Source organism: Catharus ustulatus, chromosome 3 (genome assembly GCF_009819885.2).
Source record: "Catharus ustulatus isolate bCatUst1 chromosome 3, bCatUst1.pri.v2, whole genome shotgun sequence".
NCBI classification, from domain to species: domain Eukaryota; kingdom Metazoa; phylum Chordata; class Aves; order Passeriformes; family Turdidae; genus Catharus; species Catharus ustulatus.
Window position 1 is genome coordinate 22,278,056 of NC_046223.1, and position 15,795 is coordinate 22,293,850.

Sequence of the window (15,795 nt, forward strand, 5' to 3'; positions counted from 1 at the left end):
AGATTTGTATTAAAAACCTGTATATAGTGTGGCCCACTGATTTTGGCATAAGTCTGCATCTATTGTCTGTGTGGCTGGAGATCCTCATGATATTTTCTGTCTCCAACTCCATTCTTTGCTTCTTGTCTCCTGTTAGGTTGGCTGAACAGATTTTAGTACAGTAATTTCATGTTTGTAAGCCGCACCATTTTGACTAAAATTTTGGTCCAAACCCAGAAGTGCGGCTTATAATCAGGTGTGGCTTATAATAGTGAAATTACTGTAATTAATTTTTGGTGATACTTAGCAAATATCCACAAAATGAAGAAGAGGATGGTTTTTAAAAAGAATAAACCCCATGCTTCTAATCTTGATGTTCTCCTTTAATACTTGATGTAGGGGAGGAAAGTTAATTGGGTGGTTCTGAATCCAGCTCGTGGTAGCTTATCCCATGTACCTATTTCTGTGCTGCCCTGGGCTATTCTCATTCCTTAAGCAAAATGTTTTCCTCTAGATCCACACTCCCTCGGTGAAGAGGAAGGGAAAATGACACAGTCTGCCTTTGACAGCAGTTACTATCTGCCAAAACAGACCTGTCTTGTTCTGTGCTGTGTACGGTGTAAGGAGGGCTTTCCTCAGGGTAACTGGGTTACTGGAGGTCCTACAGCAAGCTGTGGACTCATGCTCTGACCTGAATAATAATATTAATATAGAATCATGGAATCATCTAGGTTGGAAAGGACCTTTGAGATAATTGAGTCTATCTATCAAAACATATGTGAACGTGTGTATATATGTAAAGTTTAATTTCTGAGTATTAGCTATTATTTTGTGAAGGACCATGATCACACATTTATATTACAAGAGAGACCTAGGAGGGATTTTGAATGCTCTTTCTTAAAATGTGTGGCACTTGACTTTTGAACTTCAAGTTTGTTTTTCTCTTTATTGATAGTAGTGCAATTAAGTTGCACATTTTTCAAAGTTAAGGGAGGTGGTAGTGGAGTCATATTTTAGCAAATAAGCATGTCAAGCTGATTTCTTAAAATGCTGGATACCTTACTCTCATGGGTTTCAATTTCACTGGAAACTAATGGAATTGCCTAAATATATTTCAAAATTTCACCCTTTATGTTTTTGTGATTTTTTTTATATTAAGTAAGCTTATTTTGACACCTCAGTAAAATCTGGACTTAGTTGGACTTTCCATTTGTACTTTACTAGAGAAAGTTATGCCTGTTCTATGCTAAATTGGAATGAATCCTCTGAAAAATAAATCCTAGTTGAACTAGAAGCTTCAGTAAAGTGACCATAGAAGTAGGTTCTCATTTTATAAAGGTCTTGAAATAAATTAAAAAAACCCAAAACCACCTGTTTGGAAAACATTTGCTTTATTTTGAGGTGGAAATGGTGATTAAGTTTATTCATCATATGTTTAAATATTTACACTTTTTTAATGGATAAAAAACTTTGTTGGAGAGCATTTGGATGGATTGGTTTAGTCTATCAGTGTCTTGCCCTGATGACTGTGCATTTACTCAAAAGTTTTTTTGGGTGAAGAATGCTTAGCAGTTTCTTTGCATTTTTCTTTAAATTTGTGTGATTATTGATTACCTTAATTTTTACATCCTCAGTTTTTTGTGTATGTTTTAGCTCCCTTCCAGCAACCTCCTCCTACAGGAGAAGTTCTCAATTCCTCTGTTATCAATCTTTCATGGAGTTCCCCTGACTCTCCAAATTCTAACAGGCTTATTTACCAGTTGTATAGAGGTGAGGAAGAAATTTATACAACTGAAGACTACCATCCTTATAGTAAGTAAGGTGACATCAAAGATTTTGTATTTGTGTGTGTGCATCAATATCTATGTGTGATGTTTCCTAGCTATTTCTCATTCCTGTCATTATCATTCTCTGTGGTTTTGAGTACCTTACCCTGTTTCCCTTTAATGAGTTACTGTTCTGAGTTGTTAATTTTGCTTGGAAGGAATGAATATCCTAGTCCAAAATCTGGCAAATTGAATGACTGAAAATGACTGATAATTATTTTACAATTTTACTTTTTTTAATCTGAAAAACTTTAAAATTTAATTGCTGAAAATATTTATTGAAAATATACACAGATGCCAAAACCTAAAAGTCAAAGTCACAGATAAAGAATTAGGGTGAACAGAAGAGGCCATTTTTTTTCATCTACTTGATTTTAATCTGTTAACAGATAGGAAAGCTTTTTGTGGCCTCTAACTTTTAGCACCTTCTGTTAAGCTACCAGTGTAGCTCCTGATTTGACTTTAGCAGCACCACTTCTCTCGTGTTGAGGCTTGCCAAGGGATCCTCAGAAGTCAGTCCTAAAGGATTCGACACTCTGTCCAAGCTGGAAAGGCCATTTTGTGCTAATATTGATCCACTTATCAAAGGAAAGGAGTTGGCTTTGGATACTGTTTGTATGCATACATGGCACACAAGTGGTTTTGTTTTTAAGAGAACGGGTGTGGTTTAATGCCACTAAGGTTTGACCTCTGTTGTAGGAACTCTTTCAGTATGTTGCAGTTTCTTACCAATACAGCATTAATGTTTTGCAGAAGTTGAGTCTCTCTAATTTTTGATGTGTACCCTGGAGGGAAGAAGAAGAAAAAAAAAGCTGTTTTTTAATGGTAGCTCAGATCCATTGGATTGCACCTCACATTTCTATGTATTGGTTCATGCTGCAGTGTTACAGTTCATTACTGTGTGGATTATGTTGTGAATTTGAGCACTCTGCAGTACATACTGTGTGACCCCATGTAAGTATGGGATTAAGTGCTTGAGGGAAAGAAACATTAAAAAAAATTCAGAGAACTAATAAATTATATTTTAAGTCCTTAATTTGGTTTAAAGGCCTAACTTTACTAAAGATACAAACTAATTTCAAAGACAAACTATGCTATTTCATTGTTATGCATCTATTTAGTACTGTACTTGAAACAGTGCATTGTTGAGGATGTTATTTCATTATTCTACCTACATACTTTGTGGAAAGCAAAAAAATTCCAAATGCATTTAATGGGATAATGAGACATTAATGTGTTTCTATTTAACAAAACATTATCTTCTTAAAAACATAGATTTGGTTTCAAAAGATACTTTTGACATTTCCTGGAAATCCCCCTAATTAGTTATATGAAATCATCTGCTGGTGTTTGGATATCAAAAATACATTGTTAATGCTGACAGAAATTTTCCTAATGTTATTTTTTCTTGGTATAATTTGGAATTTATAATGCTTATGAGCTGACAGTATGATTGGATTAACATTATCTTATGGCTAAGTAAGAGTTTTGTAGAAACAATGAACTTCCAAGGAAAATTAAGAATAATCAGCACGGTGACCTGGATTATAGTATATACCTCAGTCTCAGGTTTCCCAGAGCAGTCTTTGTCTTGAGGATAAAATTAACTACTTGCTCTAAAGTGTGAAAAAAACCCCCAAAATTACTAACAATTGTAACTCCAAAATTGAGTTTTTTCCTAATTGCTTATAAATGTAGCTAAATATGAAATAATGGGAATCCTCATTAAGAATGGAAAAGACCTCCAAGCTCATTGAGTCAAACGATGAACCCAGCACTGCCAAGTCACCTCTAAGCCATGTCCCCAAGTGCTACATCTTTTTTGAATACTTCCAGACGTCTTAGTCTACCACACTGATAGACAGCTCATTCCGAAGCCTGACCACCCTTTCCATGAAGAAATTTTTCTAATTATCTAATCTCTTAATACCAAATATCCAACCTCCTCTAGCACAGTTTGAGGTCATTTCCTCTCATCCTGTTACTTTCAAGAAGTTGTAGAGTGGTAAGATCTCTCTTGAGCCTCCTTTTCTCCAACTCCCTCAGCAGCTCCTCACAGGACTTGTGCTCCAGACCCTTCACCAGCTCTGTTGCCCTCCTCTGGAAATGCTCCAGCCCCTCAATGTCTTTGTTGTAGTGGGGGCCCAGAACTGAACACAGGATTTGAGGTGGGGGCTGACCAGTGCTAAGTGCAGGGGGAGATGCTACTGCATCTTCTTCCTGCTCTCTACTAACACACAAGGAGGTCTCAGCAGCCACAGTTCAACTGGAGGAGTTGTTCCCTGGCCCTGCCTGAAGTACCATGGTTTGCAAAGCCTGAAGATGACACAACGTGGTCTCCCTATTGCTGGGTGTCACTGATAATGTTGTGATTGCTATAAGGAGTTTAAGTGCTGCATGCAATTACTGGGCTGACTCTGCTGCTTTTGTACTGCAATGTCAAAGGTTGAATATCTAGTAATACTCAGAGTTTTGTGGTCCTCTTCTCTAAGTTGTATTGAAGGCTGACTTGCCAGTGTGGATGTAGAGAGAGAACATAGAAATAGCTTCATCCACTTCATTTGCTTTGCAAAAGTTTGAGTATCTGTGCTCTGACACATTATATATTACTCAATGTTAGTTGTTTCTTAAAGCAAAAGAATGTATGATGTTATGGTTGTCCATAAATTGCAGTTATGTTTCTTACCCAAGATCAAATGCTTTACAAATGGGGTATTGTAGAATGAGGAAGTGAAAGTACACAAAATTTAAATATTTGGACTTATGCCATCAAATTAATCAAAAACAGAGGTCTGAAAGTTTGCACAATGGTTTAGGGTTTTTTTCTAAATTATATTGACTAATATTGATGCTGATTTACGTTTGAAATAATTATTTTCAAGAAAAAGAGGAATGACAAGATAATTGTATTATTATTCTTCATGATTAAAGCAGGAACTAGAAGTTCAGTGGAAAAATAATTTCTCTAATGACGCTAATGTGGCATGGAAGGTAATAGATGATAAAAGGGGACCTCTTTTTCCTGTGCTAAAGAAACCTGAGAAGTTGCAATATTTATAATCTCAAGAAGAGCATATGAACAGGGATAAATACGTCTTGGATTAGAGCTGGACAGACTTGAGGTATAACTCTTGAGATTATTTTTAATGTCTTAGACTGACACAGTTTTCTTCTCACCTGTTTGTTTCAGGTGTTCAGACCTTCACTGATACCATGTTAGCTCCATATACGTTCTACTCCTATTATATCCAAGCCAGCAACGTTCATGGTTTTACAAGAAGTGACTCAGTGACATACAGAACAAAATCTGGGACACCTATAGGAAGCTTGGATTTAAATCCTGTCTTTCCTGTTAGTCACCACTCTGTTTTACTTTACTGGACAAGTGTATCCAATGACTCTGGGCCCATAGAAAAATACATTTTGACTTGTAATAGATTGGCTGATCTGCAACCTTGTGGTCAGTATGAAGGCTTAAAGACTTCAGCAATTATTTGGAGCCTCATTCCATTTACAAAGTATATTTTTTCTGTACAAGCTTGTACTAGTGGAGGCTGCTTAAAGAGCGAGCCAGTAACCGTAGTTACTGCACAGGCTCCTCCGGAAGGTCTACACCCACCGACTGTAGAAACCATCAGCTCTACAGAACTGGCTGTGGAATGGTCACCACCTGAGAAACCAAATGGTAGGATATTGTGTTTACTTTTGTCAGTCAAAGTCTTCGCAAGGGAAAAGCAGCATTTCCTCCAATCTCATTAGAATATCCTTGTCCGTGCACCATACACTGAGAAATGAAGTAAGGCATTTTCCTAATTTGCCTACTTGCCATTAAGTGTATCCTCGGAGTCTATGTTTTATTCTTCTTCATTTCCAGAAATCAACTGACTGTTGGGTCCAGGATTTAGCACTCAGTGGCATCTGCTGCAGCAAAAATCACATTTATAATCAAACATTTACAGTAAAACTAATTTTTTCCTAATTTGCCAAATTGCTTAGTTCACACAGATGTAGTAGTATTGCCTGACAAAAAATAAATAAGCAGATAACAGTTATGGAAAAAAAAATCTCAGAATTAACAGAGTAGTCTGGTTTTGAAACCATCCGTCATGTGCAGTAGCCAATTCTATTACCAGTATAACGTTGTTAGGGATTAGGTGATTGCCAAGAGTTGCTGGTCTAACTTGTGTAATAATATTTTAGGTTTTTGAAACTGAGAACACAGCTGTTGTAGGATACTTCTGTGATACCACAGATTTTATTGGTAAAATTATCTTTTAATATATGGAGTTTTGTGAACTTGCACTAATGGGCACAAGTATTTGTTTATGTGGAAACAAACATTTTTATCTGTTCACAGATTGGACATCTGTCTTTGGTGAGCTCAGTTTACACTGTGAGCATCTCATTTTCTAGCTATCTCCAGATTTGACAGGAAGAATGCACACAAGAATACCTATGTATTTAGAAGGACAGTTTCTAAAATACAGGTCATGATATTTGCTGTTGGTCCCTCAATATGTCATACACTATTCATAGTCCATAGCCATGACGTGCATCTAATGGCCAGCACAAGCAGATTTAAGCAATATTCTCGTATTTGCTTTGATGGCTCATCAGATTTCCCGGTCTCTCCAAAGACAAAGTTCTTTCTCCCAAGCAACTTCTAGTTTAGTGCTTGAATAGAGACACAAATACATAAATTTTATGGCAATTATTTCCTGGATTTGCAAGAAATCTCCGATCAGATTTCTTATCATCTTATAGTTAAACTGCTTCCATGATCCAAGCTAAATCATATATTGCTTCATGCCACAACACTGATTATTTTTTTTTTACTCCAGAATGGTGAGACCTTCCTGTGTGTATGGTAAGTATGCACTGACGTAAAACTGATGTACATGTATCTCCTATCCAGTAATATGTTTTAAAATGTTGTCGTTAAAATCATTAAAATGTCACTCAAAAGTTCACTTCTCTTTGTCTTAAAAAAAGAAGAAAGAAAAAGTGGCATTTTAGTGGAACTCCAGATATCTTTTAAATGCATTATTTTTTCTGGCCTTTTTCTCTAGGTATAATTATAAGATATGAACTTTATATGAGGAAGAAATTAAAATCAACTGGGAACTTTCTTCCTCCTGAAATTCGTATTTTTCAAAGCAGTGGATGGCTCAGTCCTCAACCAGTTGTGGAATCTCAGAATGAAAATGCCTTGGCTCCACCACAGACCAGTACCACAGTGGTTGATCTGGAGCCATTCACAGAGTATGAATTTTATGTGCTAGCAGTAAACATGGCAGGTAGTGTATCTTCAGATTGGATGTCAGGACGAACAGGAGAGGCTGGTAAGCACTGTTTTGTATTTATTTGATAGAAATGAAAGGAAAATGTAGATTAGCATGTATTCTTAATTTTCAATAAAAGGGTCTAGTGATGGTTAACTAGGGATAAATTCCCATTTTTAACTAATTAAAAATAGGTCCGATTATCTCAGAACTGAGCATGAAAAGCAAAAGCATTTTCTTCACCATAATATCATGTTGTTGAGGAAAATAATCCATGTCAATTAGCCCTACATTTAAACTACAAGATTGCAAAATATAACAAGCAGTGTTTTAATTTGAAGGCCTTGAGAGGATTACCTTCTTAGGAGTATAGTGCCTGAAAATTCTGCTGAGAACCCATTAGTGAGAGATGCCTCTTTCCAAATTAAGGTTCAAATGAGGCCCTATGCCAAATTCAGTAACATGGATTTTATTTAACAATAAATGTGATGTTCAGAGATAGAAAGAAAGAGAAAAGAAAGGGGAGAGAGAGAGTGATCAACAGAAGATAGTTACCACCCATGGATCTGGCAGTGTCCTGTTGGTCCTTCTTCACTCTGATCTTCTCAGTTGTGATTCTGAGGTCATTCAAAATTTTTCATTATTTATACGTTTTAGGAAATGAAAGAACTAATGTTCGTTAGCTACACAGTTCTCTTATTCTGTTGGTTGAATGATTCTTTTGCTTCTAATGCTAATTAGTCCACCTACTCAGTCTTTCTCTTTTTTTGAGTCCATGGGTTTCTTGGGTTGATGGGCTGTGAGTTGGTGGTCATGATCTTCCCTCATGGAATTACCTTTAACCCAGTCAGAGCTGGTTTCAGCACAGTTAGAGAGTTGGCTTTTGTTATGGCCCATATATCTTGCATTCTTCTTTTCCACTATCAGTGATACATTCTTCTTCCCAAGGTTTTTTAACCTCCAACTGGATCTGAGATAACATCTGGACAATAGTACCGTTTTTATCTTATCTCAAGTTCTTGCTGTGGTGGCTTATCTTGCAGTCCAGGTTCCAGGTATCCAGAGAAGCATATTCAGGGGAGCTTCATTGGTTCTTGGTGTTTGCAAAAGCCATCTGTCCCATGACTTGGGATGGTCTTTGTTTGGCTGGTGATATGTGTGTGAGCAGTTGCTTCTTCACAGTTTGCCAAAGTGGGAATTTTTGTCTGGGTGCATTTAGCCAGAATCAGCAAAGCAGATCTCGTCTGCACCAGGCCTGGAGTTATCCTGTCACTTCCTTCTGTGCTTATCTTATGGCAAAGTCTTTCGTGTCTGAGGCAGCCAACTGTGCTCCTTAATTCCTTCCAACTCTTCATGTGCTTTTATGGAGGCCAGGTGTCATTATATGGCCCCTTTTTATCAAAGTGTAACCAGTTCACAACCTCTCGTGTTATGACCCTTCTCTTCAGATTTTTGAAAGGTCTTTGCCACTTGACATATTATTTGAAATATCAGCACTTTATTTCAATGCTTTCAGTAGAAATCTATGATTTTCAGACTGACTGAGCCCATAGCTAACAATTAAACATCTCTTATGTTACTTATGCTGTGGTGTTAGATTGAAAATGGTGTCCTCAGTCATTTACTCTAGCAAAACAGCAGGCTAAACTAATTCCTCCTTCAAAATTAGCCTTTTTGCTTGTCTGTTCCTAAATAGTGTACGTTATAAAAGTGTTAAATTGTATTTGGGAAGAGGTCCATTAGTGCAGTTGTTTGTACGTAGCAGAAGTGCTGTGAGTTTGTATCCTATTATTACAGAGGAATCAGGTGGGGATTTAACTGCAGTGCAAACAATCCTTTAACAGATTTACTATGGAAGACAGGGGAACTGTTTTGTAAGAAGTGAGAGACATGTTAATTTCAAACTGGCCTAGCAAACAGAATTGCTTTTAAGATGCTGAAGTATTGAACACTTTTTGCTTTTATCAGTTTTTTCCCATGTTGCATGAAGTTTTTCTTCAAGGCCTTTTCATTCGTATGTACTTTCCTACCTGCTACAGGGGATAGGACTGTAGTGTTGATTAGTATTTCTTTGAAGACACAGGCAGAGTTTTAATCTGCATTCACAGCCAGAGCAGAAAACAGGAGAATGATGAGTGAAGTACTTTACCGAAGTAAGGTGAAAATTCCAGCTAGACTTGAAAATAAGTTTAGAAAGGGAAAAAAAATTATTGTCTGAAATGATGTTTTACAAGTACAATGAGGAAACTTGCATTATACATATTGCTCATTTATTTTATGAATATTATTAATTTAACTTTATTTCAGCACCAGCGTTCATGCCATCACCATCAGTATCCCCTCTTTCACCATATTCCCTTAATGTGTCATGGGAAAAACCTGAAGATAGTGTATCAAGAGGAGAAGTGATGGGGTACAGCATCAGTTTGATCACTGAACAAAGGTCCTTGCCACCATTTTCTCAGGTATTATTGTTAGCTACATTAAGTTTCTCCTAACTGGTAATGATAAAATTGATAAAACCTGATGTTCTTTGAGGAGTTGTGATGAGTTTTTTTCCCTGGTTTATTGTGTGTTTGCTGATCTAACTTTTCCACCTACAGGTTTGATTTAATTTTATATACTACTTCTGCATTTTAAGTTGTCTTTCTGATCTGACTTGTTTTCAGTAGCAGATGAGATTGTGCAACAAAATTTAAATTACCTTAATATTGGTATATATTTCTTCTGTATTGTAGCTATACTTGCTAATATGCTTAAAGCCATATTGTGTTGTAGATATCTACATTTTCCTTAAGAAGGTACTTGTCTGGATGAGTTTTTGAAGTGGGGAAACCTAAAATACTGGAAAGAAACAGATTTAAAAAGTCAAATAATGTGACTTTGAAATATTGTCGTAGTGTTTGAGTGACTGGGTTTGGCAAACAAATATCCTGGCATTTGTAGTAAACTGAAAGCTTAGGAATGAGCATAAACATGATACATAATCATAATGTGGGAGTGGATCTGGTGCTCTCATATTGTTTTTCTAATTCAGAGCTGATTTTGTCTTTTGGTATTACCACAGATGGACCTCAGTTTATTTGCTTATCAGCTGGGGATACTACTGTTCTCGGGGCTGTGGTGGCAATACATACATGCCAATTGCTTCTGGTCACTGGCTTGCAAGATTCTTCATGCAAAAAACCATCTGATAACAAAGATATCTAAAGATATCAGTTCCCCTCCCACTGATAGTTTATACTGATATTAAAGTAAAGCAGATGCAAGTGTTTGTAGGTATTTGTTATTCCACTCCCTCCTAATGCCTGCTAATCATGTCATTCCTTCAATGGTGGTCAGATTTCACAGCTTAATAGTGTCATTTTCGTCATCTCAATTGTAGCTGCACTGTTTGTAGTGATAACTGCACCACCACACAGTTTTATGAGGCAATAACTTTGTTTCCTCATTTATCCACTCAGGAACTGGCTTATTACCTCATAAAACAGTGTGATGGGAAGTATTATCACCTAAATCCCAGCTTGTTCAGACTCTCCAAAATAATCCTCTCCCTCAGTTGGTCTATTCAGACTTTCTCACATCTGAGTGAAAGAATCTGCAAGTTCAGAGACAAGTTTCTTGCTAGTGATCATGTCATCAAATGACAGGAATGAAAATATTATTAACCAACTGTTGTCTTCCAATCTGTTTGCTTTGCAGGTTTTGCATATAGCTGAGGCTCATGAGCTCTCCTACATAGCAACGGGATTAAAACCTTACAGGACATACAACTTTACTGTTACTCTCTGCAATCAAATTGGTTGTGTAACCAGTGAGCCAGGCATGGGGCAAACCTTGGCAGCTGGTAAGGAAACAATCTGTAGCAAAGTGCAAAGCTGACACATGGTTTACTAATGAATGCCATGATGATGGTCCTAGTTTGATGCACAGTGGCAGGGGAAGGTGTTCTATTAATACAAAGTGACTTGCTTAATTATTATTTGTTTGTTTTGACAGATTAAACCCAAAATGTTTTCAGTGGAGGTTTAAAATACTCTGCTATGGCAGAAGGATTTGTGTACTGCGCTTTGTTGCAAGTTATGATGTGTATAGTTTTTGTTTGTGTTTGTTTAAACAGTGAAAGTACATAAATGTGGCTGCATCCACTCAATTCATTCATGATGCTAAGTTGTTAATTTGTTGTTGGGGGTTCTCACTGTATGTATGTATAACAAGAAATGTAAAATACTCCAGCTGTGCTAATGCCTTGCTTTTACACATGCAGGAGGGGATGCATGACTTTAAGAGTAGCATAAGTACATAGGGTATTTGTGCGTCTAAATCAGAAGCAACATACGTGGTTTGGATCTGCTTTTTTGAAAACGTTTATTTATTTAGTCCCTGAGAGTTGAGATTTTGCTTTGTAGACATGTATTTGGATATCTGTAGGGACAGTGCTAAAGAAACTATACATATGTTCCTGTGCACTTTAATACATTTTCAGTCTTCAAGTTAATTTCAGTAGCATTGTCATGGATTTCAAAGGCACTGTCTTCAAATTTAGGGGAAAATACACATCAGTCCAGAACAGAGAAAACCTGTATTTACTTTGAAGAAAGGACTGACATAAACTCACTTCTTGAACATCGAGGGTTCAAGAGGGATTTAAGAGAGACATTGTTAGGAATATCAGATTTATAAGTCTCTTTATTCATGGAAAGAAGTAGTCAGTATGGTTCTTTGATACTATAAATACAAGTTCAAACCCATGCTATGTGACATGGTGGTCTGAAGAGAGCTGACCACTTAGCATTGTGCTTTCCTTTTGTATAGGTGTTTAAAACATGTTAATTAATTTCACAATATTAGCTAAAATGCTTAATGAAAAATGTTAAACAATTAGAACTAAAAACATTAAGCAATTAGTGGTGTTGTCGTATGGATGTTGAGGTGGTGATCTTTGCAATTACCTCTCATGTAATTTTGGAAAATAGGAAAATATCTGAAATTTTCTGCTGAAATTAAATTTAAGGTATTGGAATATTGTCTCTAGTCTGTCCTCAGTTCATGTCTATTTGTTTTATTGCCTTTCTATTTGTTTTCAAGTGAAAGACTGGCCATATACAGAGCCTCCTACTTGTATAAGTATGACTTTATCCCTTTCCACACAGCCATGAGGAATAGTGTTCCAGTCTGTGCTGATAACCATGGAAACAAATATTGCCTAAACAGCACACCTTATTACTACAAATGATCCAACTTTGCATTTATACATTTATTAAAAGATTCAGGAACAATAGCTTAGTTATGCTTGACAGCTTGTTTATGACCATCTCCTCCCTGGTTGTGTTAATACTCAGAGACCTATCACATTAGAGAAGACAGGAGAATACAAAATAGCATAGCAGGCATGTCCCCATTTATTAGCTGTTTTGCAGTGAAGCCTTTTCCTACTTAACTGTTGTAAGCCTTGAAAGAAAAGAAACAGTGCTCTATTGTGTTCCTTTTATGTTTTTAAAGCATGTTATTGCAATGTCTTAAATTTTGACAAACTGAAAAATGAAAAACATATGTTTTGCCTGCAATTTTGTCTTCCATAAGTCACATTTTCTGTGCGGATTTTTTTGTTCGGGTGAGGTTTGGTTATTATTTCTGTTTTCTTTGTGTGTGTGTGCGTGTTTCATTCTGTGAGGTTCTGTAAAACTGTGTTTCCAAAGACTGTTTAAAAGAATCACTACTTATGTGATAACAATCAAAGGGAGTTAAAACCTGAAACAATCCCCAGCATTTGTAAAAATAGATAATCAAGTCTTAGTGCATTTCTATCCTTTCTTTTTTGTAGTCTTTGGAAAATGCAAAATGAAATTAAAATTGTCTTTCTAGGACTTTTGGAGAGTTCTTTTTTTGTGGAGGAATGTCTCCCTGGCAAAGAGACAGCTTTCCTGGCTGGATGCCAGTCCTCTTCCATGCCCTGGCAAAAGCAGTTTTTGGAGGAAGTCTTGACTGAAATGCATTCCAGCATGGTGGTCCCCTTGCATCATAACACAATCCAGGAGCTTTGAATTGTGTTTCAAGTTGAGCTAGAGGTTGGACTAAATTAGACTAATTCTCCTCCTCTGATCCTCAGGAGGAGGAGGAGAACGATAATGGAAAACCATATCTACTCCCCTTCTATGTATGGAGTATACAGGTTTATCACATGGATCATTTCATTCAATGGGTATCTTGATGGGGGGATTTAGGCATGTTCAACAGATGTGTATTAGCAAGGGACTTCTTTTTGAAATCGCCAGTGGCTTTGAAATTTGCCATTAGAAGTCTCAAGTAATTTTTAAGCTTTGTTAAGATCCATTAGGGTAGTTTGAAACCTAATTGTTAGAAAGATACTCCTTAAAACCTAATCTTTTTCTCTGAAAAACTGGTGGGTGGTTTTTTGGGTTTTTTGGTTTTTTTCTTAATACATTACAAGACAAAAAATGAAAACAATGGCAGAAACAAGGGCACGAAATCACTAGAAACAAAATTGTTGAGGAAGAAAAGTAAGGGGTTTTGAGATAAGATTGAAAAAATGAAGAAAAGCGTATTTCATGCAGGAGCAGAATTTAAGGATAGCCCCCAAGGGGGAGAAGCATCAGGAAGAGTCTGCTGATTTTTCAGTAAGATGTCTCTTGGACTATGACTGGTTAAAATCCAGAAGCAAACTTAATGAGTGGATTCATTCTAACTTGGTTCAATATAGGCAACATCTCGTGTAACTTTGAAGGAGTAGATTGAAAGAAAACTCAGATTGGCCATATGTCCTTGTGTCTATCAGACTGGCAAAATCACTCCTCCTCACCAATACATACACCCACGATGTTTGTAAATGGTAATAAAGAAGACAAATCAGAAGAATGGGAGGAGAGAGTGTGAGAAAACAAAATTGCTAAGAAAGGAGCTGTTTTATGAAAAGGCTGAGTGTTACAAATGCATATGAAGCCAGGAGGGTGAGCTAAATAAAAGAACAGTTATGCCTGATGCTCCAAGAATGGTAAAAAGTGTTGGAATATCAATGTTAGAGTAAATGCAGTATTGGGAAGAAAGATCAAAACAAGCATAGAAAGGTAATAGAAGAGAATTATCCATCCCTGTTACTCAAAGAGGTGACTGGACAGAAAGAGAACCTCAATTTTGTCTGTTCAGATACAAATACATACATAGCAGATATGCAATTAATTAAGAAGTGTTTCCTACTTTCTAATCAGTCTTTTAAATGGTAAATTAAGGTACTGCAGCTTCCACAGTCCTTGTGATATTTGAAATATTTCATGCACTGCAATATTGTGCTCATGCTACTGAAATCCTTGGCTAATAGATGAGGCAAAAGTTAATTGTTGATAATTTATTTGAAAATTTGAAATCCAATTTAAACTTTGTTTTTGTGCTATCTCAAGATCATCAAGTGGATCTACATGTAACTGATAGCAGTAATTATACTTTTTTCCTCTCAATAAGTGGAGCAAAATGTTACTTTATTCTTCTTTCTCTCTGTGTTCTGCCATGTTCAAATTCCTATTTATTTTTGAGAATGGCATTCAGTCTTTTGTTTTTACTAGGTCTTAGGCAATTTTATTTATTTTTTTAATTTCAAAAGTACTTTTTGCTGTGTGGTTTTCTTGTTTTCCTGTAAGATTCTGATCTGGTACCTATAGAACTCCACTAGCTGGTACCAGTGAGAGACCTGGTCCTTTGAAAGCTTCTTTTTGTGACAACGTGTCTGCATGAAATTATTAATTATCAATACAAAACATGCATGTTTTGAAAATTTTTCAAAAGTGCCATTTTATTCCATTTTCTGTCATTTCAGCAGGATGAAATTAGCCATGTGACTGCTTGGACCAGTACAACTGCTTATGCTACTGATCTCAAATCATATAGTCAAAGGTTGCCTTAAACAATCTATACAGCTATGTTTCATTAGCTGCTGTGTGACTAAGCTTATTTCTTGTAATTAAGTTCACCTTTCCTTTGCCCTTAATTTTTTTAAAAGTTTGTTTAAAAAGCACTTTTTAAGATGTAGCAAAGTATTTGCTTTGTGATTGCTGCCATTTACCCCAGCACATTGTATTCCTGATCTTTTGCTTTTGATGACAATTACAGGGTTCAGAAGCTAATTTGTAGGAGATATTCTTCCAGCACCAGCTGCATCTGGCTTCTTGGCAGACTTCTCAGCCAGTTGTATTTGGGGCTGTGGAATTGCCTCTGGGTTTGCTGGGGTAATTCTGTGCTGTCTTACACTCCTTGTTGTTTTCTTTTTGATTACCCTTTTAATCTGAGTAATTTGTCCATTTCCCCCCATTTTTTTCCATTCATGAATAAGGTCCAGTGCAGACCCTTTTCAAAAGCCTCATTTGTTTATGTCTGTCATAGATGGCTTTTCTACAAAAGGCTATGCCTCAATTTTAAAATCACCAATACCCATTAAACAGGTAGTAAGAAATATATAGTTTCCTTTGTTGCAGAAGAGAAATACGAGGGCCATTTGCTGCTGGCCTGGAAACACAGATTGTTTTGCATGCATGTACATAATTCTCTTCATTGTGAATAGGACCCAAAGTGATTAAACAAGCACTCTTAATATGTTAATTTATAATTTTAATTACAACAATCTTGTATATATAGTCATTAGTGAATACTAATATAAATATTTTTCTACCTTTTTATTCATAATGCATAAACCAATCATC

The 15,795-nt window shown here is 36.4% G+C and overlaps 1 protein-coding gene across 1 annotated transcript in view; it reads left to right on the forward strand.

Moving 5' to 3' along the window:
• The window catches only part of USH2A (usherin), a 374,098-nt gene that overhangs the window by 78,100 nt on the left and 280,203 nt on the right, over window positions 1-15,795 (forward strand). The window contains exons 16-20 of the mRNA XM_033055679.2: window positions 1,633-1,791; window positions 4,996-5,490; window positions 6,875-7,147; window positions 9,395-9,552; window positions 10,790-10,934. Of these exons, the coding sequence (XP_032911570.1) occupies window positions 1,633-1,791; window positions 4,996-5,490; window positions 6,875-7,147; window positions 9,395-9,552; window positions 10,790-10,934 (1,230 nt within the window). The remainder of the gene's footprint in view (window positions 1-1,632; window positions 1,792-4,995; window positions 5,491-6,874; window positions 7,148-9,394; window positions 9,553-10,789; window positions 10,935-15,795) is intronic.